General features: G+C 38.2%; 1 protein-coding gene across 3 annotated transcripts in view; it reads right to left on the bottom strand.

Annotated features, from left to right (window-relative positions):
- Positions 1-145: 145 nt before the first annotated feature.
- The window catches only part of ALCAM (activated leukocyte cell adhesion molecule), a 119010-nt gene continuing 95272 nt past the window's right edge, over positions 146-23883 (bottom strand). The window contains exons 7-17 of one of the 3 annotated variants that reach the window (XM_077790920.2): positions 22785-22912; positions 21046-21175; positions 15558-15670; positions 14598-14733; positions 14385-14522; positions 12771-12899; positions 12043-12081; positions 11759-11876; positions 9792-9848; positions 4050-4164; positions 146-2468 (exon numbers count right to left, since the gene is read on the bottom strand). In XM_077790920.2, the coding sequence (XP_077647046.1) occupies positions 4077-4164; positions 9792-9848; positions 11759-11876; positions 12043-12081; positions 12771-12899; positions 14385-14522; positions 14598-14733; positions 15558-15670; positions 21046-21175; positions 22785-22912 (1076 nt within the window). In that variant the 3' untranslated portion in view covers positions 146-2468; positions 4050-4076. Of the gene's footprint in view, positions 2469-4049; positions 4165-9658; positions 9849-11758; positions 11877-12042; positions 12082-12770; positions 12900-14384; positions 14523-14597; positions 14734-15557; positions 15671-21045; positions 21176-22784; positions 22913-23883 lie in introns of those variants that run through there. The other 2 variants (XM_077790922.2, XM_077790921.2) reach the window with 2 other exon arrangements.

The following is a 23883-nucleotide window of genomic DNA, read 5'->3' as shown; positions in this document are numbered from 1 at the left end:
CAGCAGCACAGCATCAGCATCATCATCAGCATCATCATCATCATCATCATCAGCATCAGCATCAGCAGCAGCAGCTGGAGCTCTGGCTAAGCCCTTCCCTGGGGCTCACACGTGTCCTTGTAAATGGAGATTTCACACAAGCCAGTGAAGACATACTTCAGTTTTATTGTTGTTTAGGCATGGATAGAAACATTAATTCTTTTGCACTCTTGGTTCTTGAAACTTGCCTAAGGTGAGCTTGGAGCAGTGAAAGCCCAGCTCCTCAGACTGGCGATTTAAAGTGCATAGGAGACCAAGCAGAATCCCAAAAGGCGAGGAGTTCTTTATATTCCTTTTTCTGTAGCTGTGAAAGTTGAAGGACTTTCTTTTTCTTCTCGTTTGCCCTATATTCCCCTGACAGTGGTATGAAGATTTTCAGCCCTTCCCTATGCTTTCCCTTTGGAGTTTTCCCTATCTTTGGAAGATTCCTCTCTGTATTTAAGAATTATTTGTAGTGATACAAACAAAGAGAGGTTGTAGATGCACACTCCTTCACAGGACCCTGCTACAGCTTTTCCCGTTCAGAGTCATGCCCACTGAATTTGTTTTTTCGTTTAAAAAACGTGTATCGCTTGGCAGTGTTCTTGCACCAAAAGAAAAAGATATATTTATATATAAAGTAACTTTTTTGTGTGTTCACGTTTTATTTTGGAAAAACAGGTGTTTAAAAATTTTAGAATTTTTTTAACAAAATTCTAAAAAGAAAAAAATCACAATATTTACAGAGATAACAGAATGGCTTAGCCATGCAAAACAAATTACTTTGGTTTTTCCCCCATTTTACTTTGGTTTAAATATTGACCAAGATTATAATTTTTTTTTTCTTTTTGCCAAATAAAACAGTAACAAATTAAAGTTTAGAGGCATATAACAGGATTTCCCTCTAATATTTTATACAGCATAGAGTTTATAGGACATCTTATGTATTTAATCCATGCCAATGCACTACAGGAAGCTTTTATTAAGACATCAGTCACTACTGCCCAGACATTTAACATTTTACAAATTTACAAGTAACAGTGTTTTCTGCCCCCTAAATAATGCAAAAGTGGCAAAATACATTTCCTAACGTCCATCTTTTTCTTTTATTTATTTATTTATTTATTTTTGCCTACCAGTCTATAAAAACTTACTTTTTCCCTGGATATTTGTAAGTGGAAACCTGATGTTCTGCTTACTGTTCCTCTCCATCAGAGCTGCCTGTTACCTTCTTCCAGAAACTAACTTTCCAGATAAGATGAAACTTATCTCCCTTAAGTACAACTTTCTATTGGCCATTCACCCTAAAACCTTTTCTTATCAAGTACCATTCTAAAAATTCCCTCAAGCAAAAAACATGTTTATAAAGTTACAAACTTGAATGTAACTAAAGATACATAGACATTTCATTGTTACAATTATATGTACTGTTTGATAAATTAGGTACCAGTTAAAAACACTAAAATTATCTCAAGGTGCATTCAATATCTGTAGCATAGTTAACAAAAACACACAAAAAATATATATATATATATATTCTATTTTTGTGGGAAAAAAATGCAGCTTTGATATGATCACTTTTTAAAAAAGTTTCCAATTCTGACTGGTATCTCTCTGAAAAGAAGGAAAGGTACAGTACTTTAAGGCAGCGAATAACATAAAGGAATCAAAATGAATCCAGAATTCCAGTTCCTTATCCTAATGCTAGCATGAAAGACGACTGATAATCATCAGTAAAATGCATGTCTTGCTCTAGAAGAAAAGGATTTTTTTAGCCACCAGCTGTATGTAGGCTAAGAATTTATCATAGTGTTCCTTACTCAATACCCAGACTTCTTCAGGGAAACTCTTTATTCCCTTTCTAGCTTGTTTAGCTTTGCATGGTTTTTTAAATGTTTACTTTCATTAACAATTGAGTTAATTCTTTGTCACAGCTGTCACCTTTCTGCTTTACCATGATTTCAAAGAATGAAAAAGGAGTTTGACATTTTTCTTTAAGACAATCTTACACTCTAGGTACTTGCTACAAAGCAGAGGTTTCACTGATTACATCCAGAATCAGACATGTACCTGCTCAAAGGGTGTCATAAAAACAATTGAAATAAAACCAGTACACTATACATCAGATTAACAGCAACTCCCAGAACAAAGCCTTACAGTGTATAAAAATAGCTACGTAAAAAATTTACATAAAGGCAAACAAAAAGAAATCTTCAGTGCAGACATTTACAAAAAATATTTCAAACAGAACACAACATGGTGACCTATTATCATGGCTGTCGCCAAAATTAGTTTGTGGGGTTCTTTTAGCTTGAGATAATTGAGTCTAAAATCCTTTGAAAACCTGGTAGTATGATCTGCTTAATACTTGAACCATGAATAGCTGTCACTTCTTTGTATATGTTTAAATACAATCCACGTTCATGCTTCAATTGGTCTATATGTATTCTCTGAAAATATGAAAGATAAAGCCAGTTAAATATTTTTAAATATGTTAACCATCGTAACTACTCAGTATCTAAGCTGTAAATAAACAGCTACATGAAAATTGGTTTCTTCTGAAGCTCAATGATGTAAACGCTTTCTTTCATGACAAGAATAACTGTTGCAGTATTGTTCCCAGTAAATCCAGTAAATTTGTCTGGTAAGTAATGGATTAATGTCCATTTTAGCTACGTAGATCTACTGATCTGAAGGAATACAGAGAAGATGGCTGCACCAAAGGCATACAAGATGTTTATGCTATAACTTTTGCAAAATCCAAACTGACTTGTTTTCCACCTTTAAATCCTTCCTAGGACATAATTTTGGTATTCCCAATTCACTTTTCCAAACTAGTAGAACAGTGATATTGCTGGTAAAGTGCCTACAGCAATGCTGCATCTCTTTATATGCTGTGTAATTGCTATATATAATCCATTACATTCTAAATGTTTAATGCAAAACTTCTGGTTTGTATTGGAAAAATTCGCACAATACTGACATATTGAAATTATTGACAGTTGCATTCATTTAAAGAAGAAACCTTGATATGTAAATATGAAATATCATCATTCCAGATAATTCCATATGCTTTAAACCCCTGCTACCTCAAGAAGGTATCCAGTGCTATTTACTTAAGATCACTGAAAATCAGGGCTGACAACAGCTTTCCTGTGGAGGAGCTTGCAATGCAAGCACCCCTGAATATGTAATACTCTAATTTGATAGCTAGCTCAACAAACCTCTCTATGGTTAGCTGGTTTCCAGACTCTTGTGTTAACACAGTGTTAATTTTAAATGAGCTAAACCAGCCAGAAAAATGGTCTAAGCCCCTCCTTTGGGTGCTAGGAGGAGAGGTGCAGCACAGGGTGAGCACAGGGTGGTGCTCTTGGTGCTCTGCAGGGCTCCTGTAATTCCCAACAGAACTTTGGCATCTGCCAGATCTTTTGCAAAGAGTTTACTTCATACAGATCCAACAGGGGAAACTTTCAAACCTGTTCCTAACGTAATACACAGTGTCTCTCTCCAGGATAAAACTGATCATAGCACAGGTGTGTGAAATCTAGGCTAAGAGAATTGTTTTGTTCTAAGGGAAGGAAGTTTCATGACCTTTGCATTAATGATGAAAAAAGTGACCAAGGATTTGGAAACTGTTGCTTTCAGTAAGGGAAGAAGTTCCCGTAAACATTTCAAGACATAACTTGAAACCTTCTGAACTCTATCTAAACATACTCTTCATATAAACACATACTACACATGCACAGTGGTACATTATACAAATTTGTATTTTCATTTCCTCAAGCACATGCATTAACGCAAAGCCAAGTATTAAGTTCCATCTAAATGTCAGATTTCTTTTTTATATTTGTATGTGCAGCTCTGAATTCTTAACTGGCCAAAAGCTTGAGTCTGTCTGTCCTAAAACTACACCTCAAAATGACCCCACTGCCTCCCCCCTGGAAGGTGAGCATCAGACAAGCTAGAGTATTTGATCATCAGAGAAAAATGGTGCACAAAGAGATTTTAATGCTGTAATATGAAACCCTTACCTGGAATGATGACTGACACATTTTCTCTTAAGTTTCAGATTTATGATTGTTTTCCTCTAGTTTTTTGTTTTCTTCTATATTTCCAAGATCTTTGTCTACATGTTTTGATGCTGTCCTATAACATAAAAGAAGGTCATTTTTTGCAGCAATTTGTTCCATACTCATATTAATGACACTGCCTCCTCCCCTCACACTGAACAGAAAATTTTGACAGTTCACCACAGGCAGTATTGCAGCAGGGCTCTGTGTGTTTGATCTACCTCTTGTGGAATTCAGAATTATTCTGAGTTAGCACACATTTAGTAAGGTTAAACCAGTAGTGGAGATCCGTGTTTCTTGACAAAGTAATTGTGCAGCTTGTTTCAATAAACATGAGTCTGCTTTAAGGCATACTAAAACATTACAAGTGTGGCTAAAATATCTTGATCAACACAGCAATCTTTTGTGTATTTCTAGTAAATGACTTTCAGAGCCCGTGCCAAACGGAAGCTCCTTAAATGTGAAGAAACTCATGAAAATTCCGGCACCACTGGAAAAAAATCTCACTCTGACTTGTAGGTCTGTGCTAGCTACGACTGACAAGCTTTGGGTAAAGATGAGATTGTGTAAATGTTTGAGGGGGGAGAAATAAAAAGAGGTATGCCTCATTGAAAATAGCAGGCCTTCCTTAATGCAAGTAGTGGTGATGAATTAATGAGTTAAGTACTTAGTTTAGCTTAGCACAATAAAACCACTATGCTATTCATTTAATCTGTGAGAAGCCTCACTGTCTGCCAAGGTGAAAGATTCCTGCAGCGCTGTGATAACATTTGGAAGGCCCCAATTTTTAAGATGTAAACGGGCAAATGCGTTTGAGTGGGACAATGCAAATCCCTCGTGTCAAAGCAGATTATCGCATCCGCGTTTTCCCGACAGATGATTCGCTCCCCCTGCAGAAACGCACGGTGTGCCGTGACAGACTGATGCGTATGCTCCCCTTGCTTTGGGGTACAGAGGGGGTGACTCTGACAGGAGGGGGACAAGGCAGACACAGGCTGGGGAGGGGGGATGGCAGGGTGACACCATGCAGGAGCGCGCGCAGCGGGATCGTGGCTGGAGGAGCGCTGCTGGCCCATCCTCATCTGAGCGAAGGCGGCAGCGCGGCCACCAGCCCTGGGCCCTGCCCCAGGAGCCTGCTGAGCCAGGGAAGCTCAGCCCTTGTCTCTGAAGAGCTCCTGTGCCAGAGCTCACCCTAGGTCTGGGGCTCCGTGTGCTGGAAAAGTCTCTCCTCCAACCCGAGCTTCCAAAGAAAGGCTCAGCAGTTTCTGTTGTTGGGTCTCAAGGCAGTTTCTTGCAAGTTATCTAAAAGATTTTCTCCTGGGGCTACTGTGGTTTGCTCACAGCTCAGGCAGAGGCACACACACACCCTGACATCCTCTCTGACCCCGACTGCTTCTTCTCTCCCACCCAGGGCTGCTGCTCTCTTTTATATGGGACATTACGTGTTCCATGGTTACAGTTTTTCCCAATGCCTATTACCTTTATTAAATGGTGCTTTTCTATCTTTTATATGGTACATTACATGTTACATGTTCACAGTTTTTCCCCAACGCCTATTACCTATATTAAATGGTGCTTTTCTATCTTTTATATGGGACATTACGTGTTACATGGTTACAGTTTTTCCCCAATGCCTATTACCTATATTAAATGGTGCTTTTTTATATGGTACATTACGTGTTACATGGTTACAGTTTTTCCCCAATGCCTATTACCTATATTAAATGGTGCTTTTCTACTCTAAACCAATCTGTGAGTGCCAACATCACCAAGAACATGGAGGTAAGGAAGGAGAAAGAGGGAGGACAGGACAGGCTCAAATCCCAAATCCATCTTAAACCCTCTGACCCCCATGTACAAAACCAAAACCCCCCTGTACAGCACTCAAAAATTCTTCCCTCTACTTTGTGACTACTTCTACTCTAATATCTAAACTTTTGTGACTCCTTGTTCTTCCTGCAAGGTTGGTAAATCATTCCATGGCTCAAACCCAAAATCACAGCTGTTTCCAGCTGTGCCAGGGTCTCAAATGCTTCTGACCTGGACCCAAAAATGTCTGAGGGACATTTTGAGTTCTGACACTCCTGGGGCACTGCAAATGCCTCACCTCACCCCTGCCCACCTCTGGGAGTGCAGCTGAAATGCTGCTCTCCAGCTCGAGGTAGATTTGGGATTCTGCATCCCAAATCCCACAGGCTACGCTGAAAGGGACCACTCTAAAATATTTTCAGGTTTAGAGGAGGTTATTTCCTGAAGGGCCAAAAGTTTAAATGTTTTAAAGCTATCTTATCTTTTGCTGTTCGTTTAGGGTGCCTCTGCTGTATTTGTGTGACTGACAGGAAGGTATCATGCTGAAAACCCATTTACTGCAAAGATCTGAGCTCCTCTTCATTGCAGGCAAATTTAATTTTAAAAGTGCTGAGATAGTATTACAAAGTAACTTGTTCTACAGTGGTAAATTTCTATTGCACAGTAATAATCTATTTTTTGGGATTTTTTTTTGTTATTCAAAACCTGAAATGCATTACATCAATAAAAGGGAAAGATATGAAATGCAATGAAGAAGAAAATTCAATGCTTTGGTAGAGACTGACCTTCTATGAGCTTAACAACATTTCAAAAATCTCTTTAATCCTAACAAAAAAGAAACAACCCCTCAAAAAAAAATCCCTTGAAAATTAAAAGTTTTTACAATTTAAAACATGTTTGGTTCAGGTTGAGCACATAATTTAGCTTGTCATGTGGCTAATGAGTCTTTTCCATAAATAAGTCTCACAAAATTGGAGACAACAGGGGAAGAGATGAAAAGCTGAAAGAATCTGGACTCAGGCAATTACCTGAGCTGAAGTGAGCTGGATGTGAGAAAGCAGTACCATGCACATCTGCCCTCATATAGCTGCTAATGTCTGATGCTGGAAACTTGATAGAATACTGGCATGGCTCACTGGGATCCTTTATTTGGCTTCTTATCACCAGTTTTACAGTGCCCAAATCAGACTGAATCTCATATGACCTGACACTTAACAGCAGAGAGAGCTGTCTGGTCTTTGATTAGGTTAAATTATTCAATGACTAATGTCAGAAGATCCTGCAATGTGATCAGGTTTTGATTTTTAAAGTAATCTATTTTATCTTTATATTCAGTCAAATTAAATGTCACCTTTATTTTCCTAAAAGCCACACTGGGCAAAAATGGGAGACTTAAAGGGCAACACTACCTTTGAAAGAGGCAGGTGCTCCAGAACACTTTTGGAGTGAAGCACTTTGAAATGAGAGCAGCAGCAGTTCTTCATGTCTGACAATCAGATGGATTTCGATTCTCAATGCCTGAGACTGAAATGCAGCTGTTTATTTATGATGGCTCAGTGATCCTGCTGACCTGGTTTTTTGTTCCCCAAATACCATTATCGAGGCAGAACCACCACCTCAGCACAAACAATGCTGCAGCCTCTTTTAGTGCTATCTAAAGGGTGTCATTAAGTGACCCAGGAGTTATTTTGCAAGGAGGCTCAGCACCAGTCCCCAGGGCTGGCTCAGGTTTGTAACAAAAAATGTCTCAAAACATGGGTTCCCTCACTTCCTGAGGTGACTTCGGGCACAGGACAAATGGTCCTTTTCCAGCTTAACATTCAACCACAGTTGTTCCTTAACTTTCTTTTGTGCATTAGCTCCTTCCAGCTTGCTCCATCTGCAGCTCCAGATCTTCCTCATAATATCTGAGTAGCTGGGCAATAGAGACTGAACTTATAGAAATATTCCTTCCCAAGGGTTTACCCAAAAGGGAAGACAGCCCACTTTACCCATACCTGCAGTATTCTCACACTGTCATTACCTGCAGCTCCACAAAAAAAAAAAGCCCACACCTTTGATAGTGTTGTTTGGAAGAGAGAGAAGTTGGTTGTATAAATATGAGTAACTCACTCAACTCTTCTTTTTTTTTTTTTTCCTTTTTTTTTCCCCTTAAAATAATTTGTAAATCATGGAACATTCTGAGCTCTTGCTAAAATTATGACTCGCATGTAATATTTATCTATGCTTGCTCTTCAGGAAAATAATTATCCTCAGGGAATCCTAATCAAAATCCCCCTGTAAGTAGTGTCAAAGTGAGATTTTTTAGCATTCTTTGGAGTGTGTGTGCTGTGAGGCCACTATTTTCATGGCTCTTGTTCAGACACTGTTCATAGCATTATTTGTAATATGAAGACCATTTTCCATGATGATTGTTTTGCCTGCTGTAGTGTAAATACAGACTGCATACAGGTGACCCAAAGATTGCTGTAGGGTTTTAATTTCTGATATCTTTGAATCTCACAAGTCTAGGCCTTGTCCTCAGCACTATTTAAGGGAGAAAGTATGCAGTGCTGTTTGTCCTTGTCACCCAGCCTTGTGATAATGACAGATAAGATGATACACATCTGTGTAGTTCTGGGTGCTGAAGCAAGAGCCATGGATTTCATTAAAGCTACACTCAACTGCACTGCTCCAGATGATTTTCTAAGAGCTAAAAGTTTTATACATCCCAATCTGGACTAGCTGCAACCTCCTTATTTACTCCAATTTTACCTTCCACTTCCTCCAATTATTTTCAAATGACCATCAGTAGGAAAAGCCACAGAGATATTAGAAAAATATTCCAGTCATCAAGAAATGGGCGATCGTTTCTAATTTGTATTACTTTTTATTAGATTTGTGTTATGAGCTGACACTTTCAGAGATGTTTGGTAACTATGTCTTTTCTCTGAAAGGGAACTGAGTGAAAACAAATACAAATGCTGAGTCTTGTTGAAAACATAGTGAGTTTCTTACATATTTGGCCCACCACATCTAACTCATATGCTTGTTTGCTATAAAGTACCAGAAAAGCAGAATTGTTATGCTTCAAGTGCTCAGTTTCAGAGATGCCAGTAACCTTTGTCATCACTGTGACCTAAGAAACATTTCAAGAGTATGATGTGCTCTGAGTGTGAACAACTTTAAGGCTGCTGCTGTGATTCAGCTGGCCCAGCTGAAGTTTCCTTCGCTGCCTGTTGAACCACTTTAACCTTGATCTAGCCTAGTTTGACTTGGGATTTGGTCACCTCCCAACTCCAGGGATAAAAATGGGGCCAAGATCCAACTACATGCCAGCTTCCATGACTAGAGAGCAGGGGACAGGGTTCCGAGTGCGCCGTTTCCTTTCTGAATCTTTCATGATGGAAATTTCAAGATGGAAATTTCATATATGAAGCATTTACCTAACATGAGTGTCCTGCAATCTCTCAACTGAAGCTTGACACAAAAATTTTAGAAAGATTCTAAAGTGCTGAGTTATATTCTGTTTGGTACAGGTTAGTTTACAGCATCCTTTTTGGGAAAAGGAGGAATCTGCAGAGAACAAGTGCTTGGCCTTCTGCTCAGATGAAGGAGAAACAAGGCATGCTGGGGTGGGTAGGCTCAACTCTTTATTCAAGAGGAGACTGGTTGCAGGATGTGGAATACAGATGAGTCTCTGATTTATGGGACAATATTCACACTGAAAAGAATATGTGGCAATAATCAGCTTTTCCATCAAGTGAAGCTGAGGCAGTGAGTAACTGTACAAGTGATTTATTGTGAATATATTCCAAGGCTATAAGTGTAATTCCTACTTAGTGTGGATGACAAGACAATAGAAGATTATACAAACCACAACACCAATAACAAAAAAAGGAATGTTTTTCTTGCCTCGGCAGACTTGGAAAGTTCTGTGCTGCTGCCTTCTCAGACTTTCCTTTGGCGTCACTTTGGGGATAGAGATTAGGTGAGTTACTGGTCAGGGGTGGCTTCAAAAAATAACTACTACCTGCTGGCCTGGATGGAGATGGGGGGGTTGTATCCAGAGGTGAAAGTTGCTTTTTGCAAGGTCTACTTTGATTTCTAGACTATGATTCGTAATGGAAACTTTGACAGAATTAGGCACTGACATTCTGCTTGCTCCTGCAAGTATGGTGTGCAGAAAGCAGGGAGGATAACAACAGATCAATTTAAAAATATACAGAGAGCAGGAGATTGTCAATGATGATACATCAATTAAGGGGTTTGGAAGCCAGCAACCATGTATCAAATACAGAGAGTATTGTTTAATTATAAAGACATTTTTTGTTTCCAGTGAACCTGTCTAATCAATTCTAGTTCTAATTTTTCCTCTAAGCTTTAGGAAAAGAAGCTGAACATGAGGAAAAGAAGTGGTGTCCATTTAAATTATGCCATATCCTATCTTTGAAGCTGAAAAAATTGTTGTAATTCATAAATTCATCTCATGATATAGTCTATGATTCCTGTCAGCTCTCCCCACACTACTCAGTGGTGCAAGAGATAGTTTACCTTCTCTGCCCTTGTTATACTCAAACCACCTCATCCAAAGAAACCCAAAGCAGTGTACTACAGTTTCCTGGCTCCACATTAACATATTTGAAAAGGCATGACAAAGTTATCCTCGACATTCTTGCAACAGTAGCAAAGTGTGGGAGGAAAAGCACTATGTTGTTACTTTTAATTTTTTTCCCAAAAAAAGCATAAGCTTTGGAAAAAAACCAAAGAACTCTCTATAGTATCTGAGTACGGTTCTGTGCATGGGTAATTTATAACAATTCTATATTTGGAAAACTTCAAAAACCTGATCAGTTATGGCTGAGCCAAAGTCTTTATGTATTATCCAAAAAAAAGAACATTTCTTAGCAGATGGAGAATTCCTTGTACTTTCACATCAGCGAATACACATTTGTTCATAGTAAAATCCCACTGGTGCATTTGAGATTTCATTTGATTCAATTTTAATGGAAGATCATACTAAAACCAATTGAACTTTAAGACTGCTTTTACACCTGTACTGCTTGAAACATGCTATGCATGGCCACTTAACCTGCTCAGAAGCAGCTCTGAGAGCTGTCAGAAAGCAAACCTGCTTCTGCCTGCCCTCATTTCCCCCTGGAGACAAAGCTATGGGGGAAAGACCCAGTGGGGCACACAGGAATAGCCAGCTTCAAAAGGATGGAGCAACACAGCCACTTCTTGACACCTTCCCATTTATTGTCTGAAGTGAGCCTCTGTGACAAGGCAGAAACTTGAAAATGGAAAATGCTGTTCTATGCCTGTGATGTCTAAAACCTGGACTGGGATGAGAGCTCCTAGATATTTCAGCAACAGAAGCTCTATTTTTACAGGTTTATTTCAGAAATCTCAAAGTACACATGAACAAAACACTCAAGTATCTCTCTTCTTCCTGAGCTGGTTGAGTCTTATTCTGTATGTTATTGCATTTTTAAAGGAAACAAGGAAGCCAATTTCTAAATGAAGGTAGCCAAAATCTAAATGAAGCACCAGTACAGCCAACAGACTTCCACAGATCAAGTTCCACAATTAAGTACTATATTAAATGCACAGATTTGGCTGTCAGGAAACAGGACCTCATTACTGTTATGATCTATGAAAATCTGAGAACACCACCTCCAGGAGATGAGTTCCATTAAGCATTAGGACAAGCCAATCAGAGGTACCAAGTTTCCTTTTGCTATCAAGTGCACCCACTGTAACAGCTTTTGCCCACTCCAGAAAACTGGAATGCTGTAGAGGAAGGAAAACAAGTAAACATACATCTTTTCTTATCACTGTTCTTTTTCCAGTTTGGTATAAAGTTTTCAAAAAATTCTTACTTTGATTTCTTCACATAGAGCCAGTAGACAACACCTGCAATCAGAGCAACCAGCAGAAGACCGACCACAATTCCCACTATTAGCTTTGCCTGGTCATTAACCTTTTCACTGTTGTCATCTGAAGCAAAGAAGAAAAGTTAATGAGATGACCTATGATAAAGTAAAGCATTACAACATTTCTACAGAATTTTCACCAGAAACAGAAAAAGGGATTAGAAAGTAAAAAAGAAAAAAAAAAAAAGAAAAAGGAAGGAATAGAAAAAGAGAGAGGAAACTGTACATACCAGTTCTATCCTCTGGCTCATCATATTCTGGAATACTTACTGAAATGAAAAATGTTAAAATTGAATTAAAGACAACACAGACCTAAAAATCACCTTTAATTGCCTATTTACAACAATGACAGAAACTGGAACAGTGTTTTCCAAACAAGATATTTAATCCCATCTTTAAATAGAAGCCTTTCCTTTGTAACTATGCTATATACATTAGAAGACTCTTACTCTAAACCTGTAGTATTCAAGTCAGAAATATTTCTGACTGAGAATTTCTGTGCTACCTTTCCAAAGCTTCTCACTCTATTTCATCATAATTAAAGCCCAGTATGGTTGATTTCTGTTGTGAGTCAAGTCATATCAATAATAATAAACTGTAAGTTAGGGACTAAGAGATATTGTTAATTTCGTAATAAATAAATATCTCTGTCTAGTAAATGAAATATTACTTTGCAGTATTTTGTACTATTATGCTGTACTATTATTTTGCAATATTGTTTCCTTTTGTAGCTAGCCAAGAAAGTCATGAAGACTAAATGACTTATTGTAGAAAGCTATCAATAAATTTTATGTACTGCTGATCCAGAGTGGATTTACAATTGCTTGACTTAAGACAAAAAGGTTAAATATCTTAGTATTAACATTACTATGCAGACCTACTTTTCATTTGAGTGTGATGTATGGGTACTTTATGAGAAACTGTAACTTTAAGGAAATTATCTTTAGAGGACACTCACTAGCAGAGACGTTCATGGAGGTCACAGTCCTTTCTAGCTCATTTTCTGCAATGCAAGTTAAAGTTACATTTTCCTCAGGAGCAATTACAATTTTACTGGAAAATTTCCCATTAACATATTTTGTCTCCTCTGTCTGAAAAGGTGAAAAATTAAGATTAGTATCCTTTAAAAACACATAGAACAATACATGCATCACTTGAATTACACATTGAAAATGTTCAGAGGGAAATAATTTTCAACTAATACTTCAGTTTTCCAAACAATAGCAAGAAAAATACTACATTGTTTTATTAAATGATAATGTGTGTATTTGAAAGACATTTTGGCCTAAATATCCACTTATAGATATTATAGTGTGCACTGTAAGAACAATGATAAAAAAGTTTTTTTTTTCTGAAAAAGTTAACAACATTCTGTATTTCCTTTTAATTCAAGTATTTAAAAAATATTCCAAGCGAAAAAATTCTTAAAGAAAAATTCAGACGTCTTAGGTATAATTTTTTCCATCTTGCTGTTTCTCATTTATGTCATTATAAGGAGAAGAATTATTCCAAGTTTTCCAGTTTCCAGCTTTCCAAGCTATTTCCACACTCAGCATTATTTTGCCTAGCTACATGTGTGTAGTAGCACCTATAGTATCTGTACTGTAATATTGATGTGTTGCTCTTTAAATTTGCTGCACATCATTCTTGGATTAATGCAACACCTAGATAAAATTATTTGCAATCATTTCTATAGCTTCAAGACAGTTCCTCTCCTATATCTACAAGTAAATGGCCAAACTTTGTGAGCAACACATAATTTGTGTAGGTTTAAAGCAAAACCTAATGAAATTTAATGGAATCTACAGGAGCACTGTACATTGTCCTTCCAGCCACTGACTGAAGAGATTTTTATCTTGTTTATTTATTTATTTTTTAATCTCATTTATTTTTCCTGCTGAGGCAAAATCTGGCAATGCTTTTCATGGGATTTGGTAATCCATATAAAAATACTTCAGTTTGCATATTTTCCAGGTATTTTCCCTGCTACATACAAGTTCTTATTTATCCTTCAGGATGAATGCATAATCGTTCTGTTTCCAGTGAGAAATAACAGGTATAATCGTACAAAAACATAAATATTAGGATAAAAGCTGCAAAGCACATAAGAAACTATACAGAATGTAACTTCTGATTCACAAATGCCACATTTCATTACATTTCACTCAGTTAATGCCCACATCAAGTACCCATTTGCTTTCTAATGTAAGTTCTACAATTCCATCATTATTTGCAAATTCTTTATGCAATGGTAAAATCAGCACATTACCCAGATAAAAAAACTAAGTACCTTCATTTAAAAAATGCATATTTAATTTGTAACCATTTCTTTTTTCCTTCCAACTTCAGGTTGTAGCCAGTGGATCTCCTCTGCCTTCATCTGCTCTATTCAAAAAGGCTTTATCATAAAAAAATTGTCTATGTAAGCACCTTGTAGCTACAGCTACCACTTAAAACTTCTCTTAGATAAATGAAAAATACTTTTCTTCAATCTCACTACCTCAAAAATGTTCCTTGATTTTAATCTGCACTTCCTATACACTAATTTTTGGTGAATAAATAAGAAAGATACTTGCTTTATTTAGGATGCTCCCGCTGCCTGTAACTGTCCACTGCACTGCTGGTTTGGGGAAACCTTCCACATGGCAGATAATTGTTTTAGACATTTTATTTGTGTTGGTTTTCTTGGTCATTTTGATCTGAGGTTTTCCTACAAGAACAATATTACAGTTAACCGTTTTATTTTGAAAGAACAATTAATAATTGTAACTATCTGCTTGCTTACCTTCCACAATAAGTTTAAGTGTCTGTCTTTTCCTCAATCCTTCGACCTCCTGTAGAGTAGTTTCACAGACATAGTTTCCAGCATCTTGATACTGAAGGCTTGAAAATGATGGACTTGTTTGCATTCTGGTATTGTCCTGATAAAGTCAGGAGTCAGAAATGACAGAGATGAACTTGCAATACATTAACAGAAATTTTCACATGCTTTGGAAAAGTAGAGCCTCACTTTTTTAAGCTGTTTCCCCATTAATAAGTATATTTGAATATATGGCATGAAAAGTGGAAATTGCTGGAGATTTACAGAAGCCATCTCTTTCTTCTTGAACAATTTTGCTTTTGATCAGAAGCATAGATGGGATCAATTATTAGCTCTGAGCTTTTCTAGTAGGTTGGCCATGACCATGAGTGATAAAACATTTGAGACACAGGTAACTCTCATCTAGGCAAGGCTTATGAGGTCAACATTTGCTCATAAACAACCATTAAGTATCATTACTGTAAGTTTCCAGTGCCACAGGTTTTGTATAAAGCCACCTTCTTCAACAGCTCCATTTTTCACCATCTAACCTTTCAACCCTTGCCCTTTTATTATGTTTATCAGAACCAAGACCAAGCACACCTCTGACAAAATGCACCAAATTTCCTCCAAATGGGCTTTTCTTCTTAGAAGAACCTTATTCTCAAAGGGCCTTGTACAGACCATTTCACAGAAGTTGTATTTGTGTTACAATACGCTTTAATTCTCTGCATTTCAAAGCTGAGCTGGTAATTGCAGTAACTGATTTTCAGTCACCAGGGTGAGTAGATCTCATTTTAACCACGTGTGCAAGACCCTTTTTAACAATATTCTTTAAAAAGCCCAATGAACAACTTCCTTCCTTCCTTCCAGAACACTCAAGTAGCAGCAGTATTATGAAGAGGTGAACACCCAGATGGAGTGTGAAATAGATGAATTACTGACCTTTATCCAAAACACAGTTGCATTTCTACTAGAAGAAATTGTGCATGACACAGGCAGGGCCTCTCCAATCTGTTTTGTGACTTCTCCACTAGGAGTAAGCTGCAAATCCAGATCTGGGATAGAAAGGACATTTGTAAAAAGTTAATCTCTGTAAGCCTGGCCCATTTCAGAGGCTTATCAAGAAAAGAAAATGTGACTAATTGCACTCATTAAATTCAAGATTTCATTTCTTCAATAAAATTCAAGTCAATTTTACAATGAAGGGAGATGAGAGAATTATTCTAAAACAGGCATTGCAGAACATTCATATTTTTGCTGTAATTATAGGCTAAAAAGAAAAGCAAAACCTCACTAATCATTAGACAAATTGATACATTTTTTTCACCTTGTTCTGCTGAAAGAAGGACAGAATAGGCACAAGAAGCTGAAGAGCCACTTTACATAACAGCATGTGCATCTTGGAAAGGGAAGCACAGAATGCTGTGAGGGTAGAAATGGGCCAGGCAGAAATGCACCTTCAGGGGAGGACTAGTGCAGGTTATCCTAAATAGTAATTGTGGAGAAAAAGGCAGGTCAAGGGGTACCTTTCTTTTGTGTGATAAAACTAGAAGATTTTTATCTTCAGAATCTGAAGGGGATGAAGAAGGTCAAAGAGGGTGTATGAGACATGATACTGACTGAAGGGGTGAGAAGTCTAAATTACAGGGTTGGGGAACTGCACATGAAGCCCTTTATTTGTTCTCATTTGTAACTTCAAATGCCACTTCTGTACCTCAAAAAAGAGTCCAAGCTCTGCCTGACATATTTAAGCTCAAGGGAAACTGCAGCAGTGTTTGACACAGGGCAGGGTGAGAACCAGTAAGAGAAACATCAGGAAACACTGCTCTGGATTTTTCTTAGTTTAAGGATTTGGTGGGCTGGTCATTTTTAAAACATTTTAATGTTACAGTGATAGAAAAGCAGATCTTTATTTTGCCTCCCCTCTGACAAGCTGCCTGACTGAATGAGTATCACAGATGTGCACATACACAAACACACGCAGTCAAAAGCACACATGACTGCATCTCAAATATAGTACTTGCTAAAAAAGGGCTGCCAAGCCCCCTTTTGGCTTTTAAGCAGAGCTTTAAAAAAAGCTCGAGACAAAAATCACAGTAGAGGAAAGTGAGTTTTCCTTAACAAAACAGTGAACTTTACTACTGGCCTCATTCAGTGGTTGCCCTGGGAACACCACTGCAATTAAAGGTAGAACTTGAGGGAACAACTAGGGTTCAGTCAACAGACTATGGGTCTGCAGCATTATTATCTGTGTTACAAGCACAGTGGCTTTTCTGAGAGGTCACAAGGACTGTATTTCTTCTGTGAATGAGTCAAAAATCTTGATGAGATAAAATGGCATCTTGTTTCTCTATTCCTATGGGGATTCCCTACCCTCTCTCCTGAAACTGTGGCTTCCAGAAGAAAAAAAATTAAAGAAATAAAGTAACAAGACTCCTCCAGCGAACAGTGTATATTCAGATAGTGTATGGGATTTGTGTTACTCACAAACACATTCTACCAGGGCAGAGGGGTAGCTGAAGAAAAAGCTAAGATTTTTTTTTCCCCCTCAAGAATTTCCTTCTGCATACACTTAACCATTTGTTCTTTGAAGCAAGATAGCATCTCCAACCTAAGACATCACCAAAGACAGTTCAGAAGGCATTCCTCTCATATTTACCATAGGAAGAATATTCATATTCATAGAAGTTTTTGCCCTCATCTCAGACAAGAGTGACACTGAGCCCAGAGCAATCCTTCAGCCCAGTTTTCCTCCAGGACTGTGCCCTGCTGGCCCCTTGGTGTGGTGTAACTGGGATTACAATCCCTCCCACACTGGTTGCTAAGCAGTTCAGGAAAATGTACAGTGCATGAGATGAGCTACATAACTCAGAGCAGTATTTGTATGACTTATGAGACAAGACAGAATTAAACTACAGTTTAACATTGGATCCCCTCTAGGAGCTCTACATAAGCAGCTTGATTTAGCTTAATTTTCTGCCAGTCTAACTGTAAGGTCAACAAAGAAATGTGATGCAGTTACCTTTACCTCTCTATTTAAAAGAATCTCTCTCTGGTATGGGGAGAAAACATTTCTTGCATATAGAAGACTATCAAAATTTAACTTTTGTCTCCATTGAAAGAAAAACTTTTTCTGTGAGAATTTTCTGTACATTTCACATTTGGCTTTGAAATGTTCTTGAGAAACAAGCTCCTCATCAGGCACCATTTTCAATATATGCTAGCTCTTAAAGTGGTCTCATTTGAAGTCTTGCATTGATTTCAATGCTGTCTTTGCATACCAAGTAGGGCAGGGAAGAGACAAATAGTGCATTCTGCACGCATTGCCACATCATGTGAGGGAGGTATGGAATTAATGGGGGCAAGACTGGAGCACACACTTCAGTTTGGAAGCTGTGGCACATCTCGGACAGACTCCCAGCATTTAAAGAAGGCCTCTGATGGAATACTGGGCTGCAATTGGGAAAACTATGCAGGCACTTGTTTGCTGTCTGGACTCCATAAATAAAGCAGACAACTGGAAACTTCTCCTGGGGTCTTGAGAATAAATTTTTCCATGCAACATTCAAAAGGTGATTTCCCCTGTATTTTCAAGGGCTTTACTGAAAGACAAGACAAGTCAAGACAAGGCTAAAAAAATATCTGTAGAGAAATACAAATGTCATACTCCTAAGCCCTTTAATTTACTGGATGGTTTGCAGAACACATTTTAGCAGAAAGGAAAGCATCACAAAGAGGAAGTTGCGCAGACCTACTTACTCCACACTAGGTTTTAAGTGCAGAAACAATTACAGAATGTCTGGGCTGGGAGAGACCTAAAAGATGCTGTGCTTCCAACTCCTCTGCCATGGGCAGGAACAGCAACACTGCACCAAGCTGCTCCAATCCCAACAGCAACAGAAAATAGAAGGGCACTGTGGGTTGAAAGAGCTGCTTCTTTATAGCTCAGGGAAGATATTCCTGTCCTCTGCTGCTGGCTGCTTTCCTTGCCTCACTCAGGGTGTGCTTCCACAGCTCTGTAAGAGGCTGAAAACTGCTTTTGCCCTGCTCCTCTGCCTGCCAGTTTTGCTCATCTGACCCTGAGCAAACTCACTGAAGGTACAGAGCTGGCAGAGAATTTACAGCCTAAACCCAAACCCACAACATCAATCCTGCTCTGCTGCTGCCTCTCTAGAGGGACAAATCATGCCAAGCAGGAGCACTCAGTTCTGCTGGACTTTAAACTGGGACCTGGCTGCACAGATGCTGCTCTGAAGGGCAAGAGCTCAGGTTATACAGCCTGTCCTTTATGGATATGGCAGGGAATCTTTCATCCCCCCTCAATTTCCTTCATACATTATTTCCCTAAGCATTACAGGCAACTCTGGTGCTTTAATGTCAACTTTCAGCTTTCCGTGACTCTCATAATTTACTATCAACTTGGAAAAAAGGGAGTTTGGTATTCTCTCTAAAAAAAAAAAAAAAGTGAGGATTATAGTATGATATTTGTTTTCATACCAGCAAGAAGCTTTCCCTACTTAGACACCAAAAGAAAATAGTGCCATGGTAATGCACAGTAAAATTGGTTTGGGAAAAGACACTACAGTTGAAATTTAACAAATTAATATAAAGAGTTTCCCAAATTTAAACTAACATTATTATATTGCTTGCTTTTTGTTGTGTTTGTGGTTGGGTTTTTTCAAAAGAAAATTTAAAAAATCAAAAAAGGTTAAAATTGGATGTGAAGAAATAAAAAAGCCCTGACTCCTAATGAAGGCTTTTTTAGTGCACCAGCACAGAGAGGAATATTAATCCCTATAAAAGGTGAACAATAAAGCAAAAGAGGGAGAAAAAGTAGGATTTGATAGGCATTAGTAATTACTATCTGAAGGGCAAACCACATGCTGCAGAAATGCTTTAGACTAGCATCAGACAAAATACTGTAATACCTTAAAGAAGGGGCATGGTCTGGACATTCAGGAATTACAGAACTATTCCAGGCCCTGCACCTCTTTTAAAAAAAAAGGCTTTACTGCAAATAGAGGTGTTTTGGAAAAACAAAACAAAACAAAATGAACACTGAGTGAAGTGAAGTAGCAGAGTGATCAGTGCAGCTCTGAGTCCTGAGCAGCTGCATTAGCTGCCAGCACTGGGAAGACTCATGTCTAAAAATTACATGTTTCCCTGGCACAGTAAAGCTCTTTGAGTGTGCAGACAAAATAGAAGAGACAGGAAAACTGGCTTGTTAAAAGCAACTTGGAGCTGAGGAAGCCATTTTTTGGAGTAATTATTTATGAAAGTCTAAGTAGACATGAAATTTCTTGGAGAGAAATTAAAGGGTGGGTTATAGCAGAGCAAAGCTAGCTTTTGCTATCCTGCAGTGAAGAGGCAGCAGCACAGAGCCCTTTTCAGGTTTTACATGCCCAACTCTTGGCAAACAGAACAGGTAGGCAGGGTAAAAATGGATGATCTTATTAAAGGCAAAATATTCATTAAATATAATAGTGTAATTAATCATGTGCAGTGCAATTAATCATTAATCACCAATATATTATGCATGTATTGTACCTCTTCCAAGAAAAAAAAAATTCAAAAGCAAGTATAGAAACATGAAGTTTGTTTTAATGTAAAGTATAACTACAGTGGAAGCCTTTAAACTTCATTATCCTTCAGATTCCTCTGAGCCTGTCAGCTGTTGATGATACTGTGAAGACTACAGACAACCAATATTTTTAGGGGAAAATTTCTACCCTGGCTTCGTTTTATTTAACAGCCTGTGATAGTATAGTAGAGTTTGAAAGAGTTCCTGCTCTTGTCTTCTGCATAAAGACATTAAAAGCAACTATTGCTTCTATGGTTCAACCAGCTCAATGGCTGCTTTAGCTGATAGTGTGACTAAACAGCAGCCAGCTAAAGAAAATTTACTGAGCTCTGTAGCTCTCATGATCCTGGGAGAAGTAAAAAATCCCCAATTTTTCCTATTGAACATAATGACTTCCTAAGTTTCTTTTCTAGGCTCCTTACACGTTAACCTCATTGAGGGAATGGGAACTTGACTATGAAGAATGACCTTCAGTGACATTCCCATGGATTAGCTTCCACGTTTGTGTACATCCTAAGGCACAGCAGAGAGTAATTTGCCCTATATACATTCACATGAGCAAAAGATAAAATTCTCAGCCTGTGCGACAGTGCAGTAGAACCATATACTATCCAAAGTTACATGGAGTGAAACTATCTAGCCAGTGAATTGAGAAAGTCAAGATTTCCAAACAGAAATACATGGGAATAAATAGGAATGGCTGGACATGCCTTCAAACCAACGCTTCACCTGTAGGCAACTGCACTAAGCTGCACAAGCACAGAGAAACTCCACAAAGCAGAGGAAGCATCCCAGCAGGTCCAGGGTCAGTTTGCACCCTAGCCAGGAGTGCCAAATGCAATGACTTACAGTGCACAGTGATGGTGGTGGAGTCCATCATGCTTTTGTCAGTCAGAGAGCACTTGTACTCTCCTGTTGCATTTCGTCTCACATCTGTCATTACGTACGTATCTGAGCTTCTTATCCCTTCTGTTTCTCCCTGCAGGTGGAAAACAAGACATTTATTCTACCTGGGCCTGCTGAACCTACTAATTTTTGTTGAGGATTTTTTTAATTATAAGGATGGTGAAATACTCCAAAGCACACATAGACACAGCATCATTGAAATGTAATTACCTATTAGTTAAACTAACATTTACTTCCTGCATGATAACGTTATTTAAAAAAAACAACTACAATCAAGAGCTTACTCTTTTAATTTAATCACTAACTCATTTTAAGAGGATGTTACAATACAAAATTTGGAAGTTTAGCAGAAAAAAACAGTCTACTAACATATATTGCAGAAATCAAAAAATCAAACAGTTTCTAAATCTGATTCTGATATATTTAGTTTCGGACAAATCACAAACTGAATTGTACTGCATTGCACAATTTTGAACAGCACAAGCACACTGGTGGTTTGAATTAGCCAGCAAATGTTGCTTTATGGCTGCCAGTTCCCCAGTTTCCTCCTGATAACTGACTTAGATCAGCTCTGAAACCAGCACAGAATGATACTTTAATTCCTATCTCTGTATCCAGAAAGAGATTTATAATACCTGTGAGCCTTTCAAAGAGATCACCCACTGCAGCTCTCCTTCCTTGAGAGAAAGGAGCAGTATCAGGCAGCAGGGAGGCTGAAGATAAGACAAACTGGGGTGGCTGGCTGGCTCACTGTGCTCGTGGAGCAGGGAGAGATACCAGGCACTTTTTCACTGGCATTTACTGAGTTTCTAGGGTGGCTCACTGAATCTCAATGGCTGCTCTGAGATAAGGATTCAGCTCCTAGCTCCCCTTGCTCTCTCCAGCAATTCACACATGCCAGGAGTCCAGAGTAGATGAGGATTGTGTTCAGAGGGTGACATGCTGGGTTTGAAATAGCTGGAAGGACATCACTTCTTCTGGCTTCTTGCAAGAGCAGCTCTGCTCAGAGCTGCAGCAGGAACAAATACATCATATAAACCAGGAGTGGGAAGCAGGACATGGGAACAAGGACCTTAGAATATAAAGCCACATCTGTCTGTGGATTTCACCAGTACTAAGAAGATTAATGGTAACAAAGCCTTTATTTTTCTCAGTCTGTCTTAAGCATTTTACAGATTTGTTCTTCTGTGCTGTCACACACATTATTTTTTTGTGTTGCTATGCCACCAAACAATTAACTGAAGAAAAGAAGTTACACAAGGATTAATCTGTGAACGTCCAAAAAATAGCTGAATTAATTTGTGTACTTTCACTGCTGGATCTGTGTTATGATAACAGATGAGATGGTTTTCTTCAAGATGCTAAACTGCTGTAATCAAAACTGTTTATTAAAATACCTGATGATGAAATAAAGCCTTGTAATTTTTAGTAGGTCTAAACTCCTGAAAAAATTTGGGTGGGCTGGGGGGAATGAGAGTTTTTTTTAAAAAATATTTTGCCAACTGAGATGAAGGTGTTCTCAGAGCATGATATAATGGTCAATGTCTACCTTCAGTGTTTGTCACATCGAATTCCTTTCTTCATTTGTTACAAAACCACGTAGACACTGACATGCAGCAATGTCTGCAGGAAGGAGTGATACAGAATATTTCACTAGGCAGCGACAGCAAGGCAGGACTTACTGGAATGTAAAACAGGAACTCCTGTGGAGGAGGGTTGCCATTTCCTGAGCACTTCAGAGTGATGTTATCACCCTCTTTAATGGTACTACTTTGTGGCAGCACCTGAATAGTCACCTTCTCTGTTGGGTCTGTGAAAATAATGTCCATATTTAATAGCTTCAGTGTAATCATACAGCAACACTATGCATATGATATTCATTGCCCAAGAAAATTCAATTTTATCATCCTGCAGAGGAAAATATTTGCATGTGTAGATCTTTTAATAAAAGAACTCAAAGTTAATCATACTTTCTATATTCTTGCCAATTAAATGCAAAGAACTCGTACAACACAAAATTCATTTTTCTTCTCCAAAATACCTGTAACTGAAACAGCAATGATTACAACTATGTCATGTGCTTTAATGCAAAAGAAATCCTGATTAGTATGAACCATTTCATGGTGTGATTTCATTATGAGGGATTAACTTGTCCTCTGTGAAATTCCCTATTTGGAGGACTGCAGCAATCAGAAAAACAACTGAAGCTCTCAACGCCATGTATTAGTACTAGATAACAGCCTTCTGGCATTAAAAAGGAATAAATATGAACTAAGCAACTATGCTCAGCCTATTCTATATGCTGATCACTACAGGCTTTCAGAAAGATAAATCTGGTGAACATAATAGGACCCTTAACATAGTCAACAGAACAGTAAATGCAACATACTTCTGTCATGTTCACTGAAGTTGAACTATAACTTACATTTTACTTGCATATTTTTTTTTTAAAGCAGAGTATTCTTTAGCAGATGCTATTCTTTCTAAGTAGAGGCCTAAACATAATTTTTAAAAAACAAAGTAAAATGAACAAAATTAAAATAATATGAGCAGATAACTCTCACTTTTTTAATGCCACAGGATCAATAAAATTGCATCAAAGATGCCAGTCTTGCATTAAGATACAGCACAAGTTGTTAGACACTAAAGAAGTCTCCCCAGCAGAGAAAGCCCTGGCTGACAAGTGATTTTATGTGTTTAGTGAAGCATGTGCCCTGCAGCCCTCCCACCCCTTCTGGCATTCCTCATCTCTGTGTCCTGTGGTGGGATTTCTCTGTGCCA

Source organism: Lonchura striata, chromosome 1, assembly GCF_050655825.1.
Source record: "Lonchura striata isolate lonStrDom1 chromosome 1, ASM5065582v1, whole genome shotgun sequence".
Taxonomy (NCBI): Eukaryota; Metazoa; Chordata; class Aves; order Passeriformes; family Estrildidae; genus Lonchura; species Lonchura striata.
The sequence above is the reverse complement of the archived record's forward strand: the minus strand, read 5'-3'. Positions and strand labels throughout refer to the sequence as shown.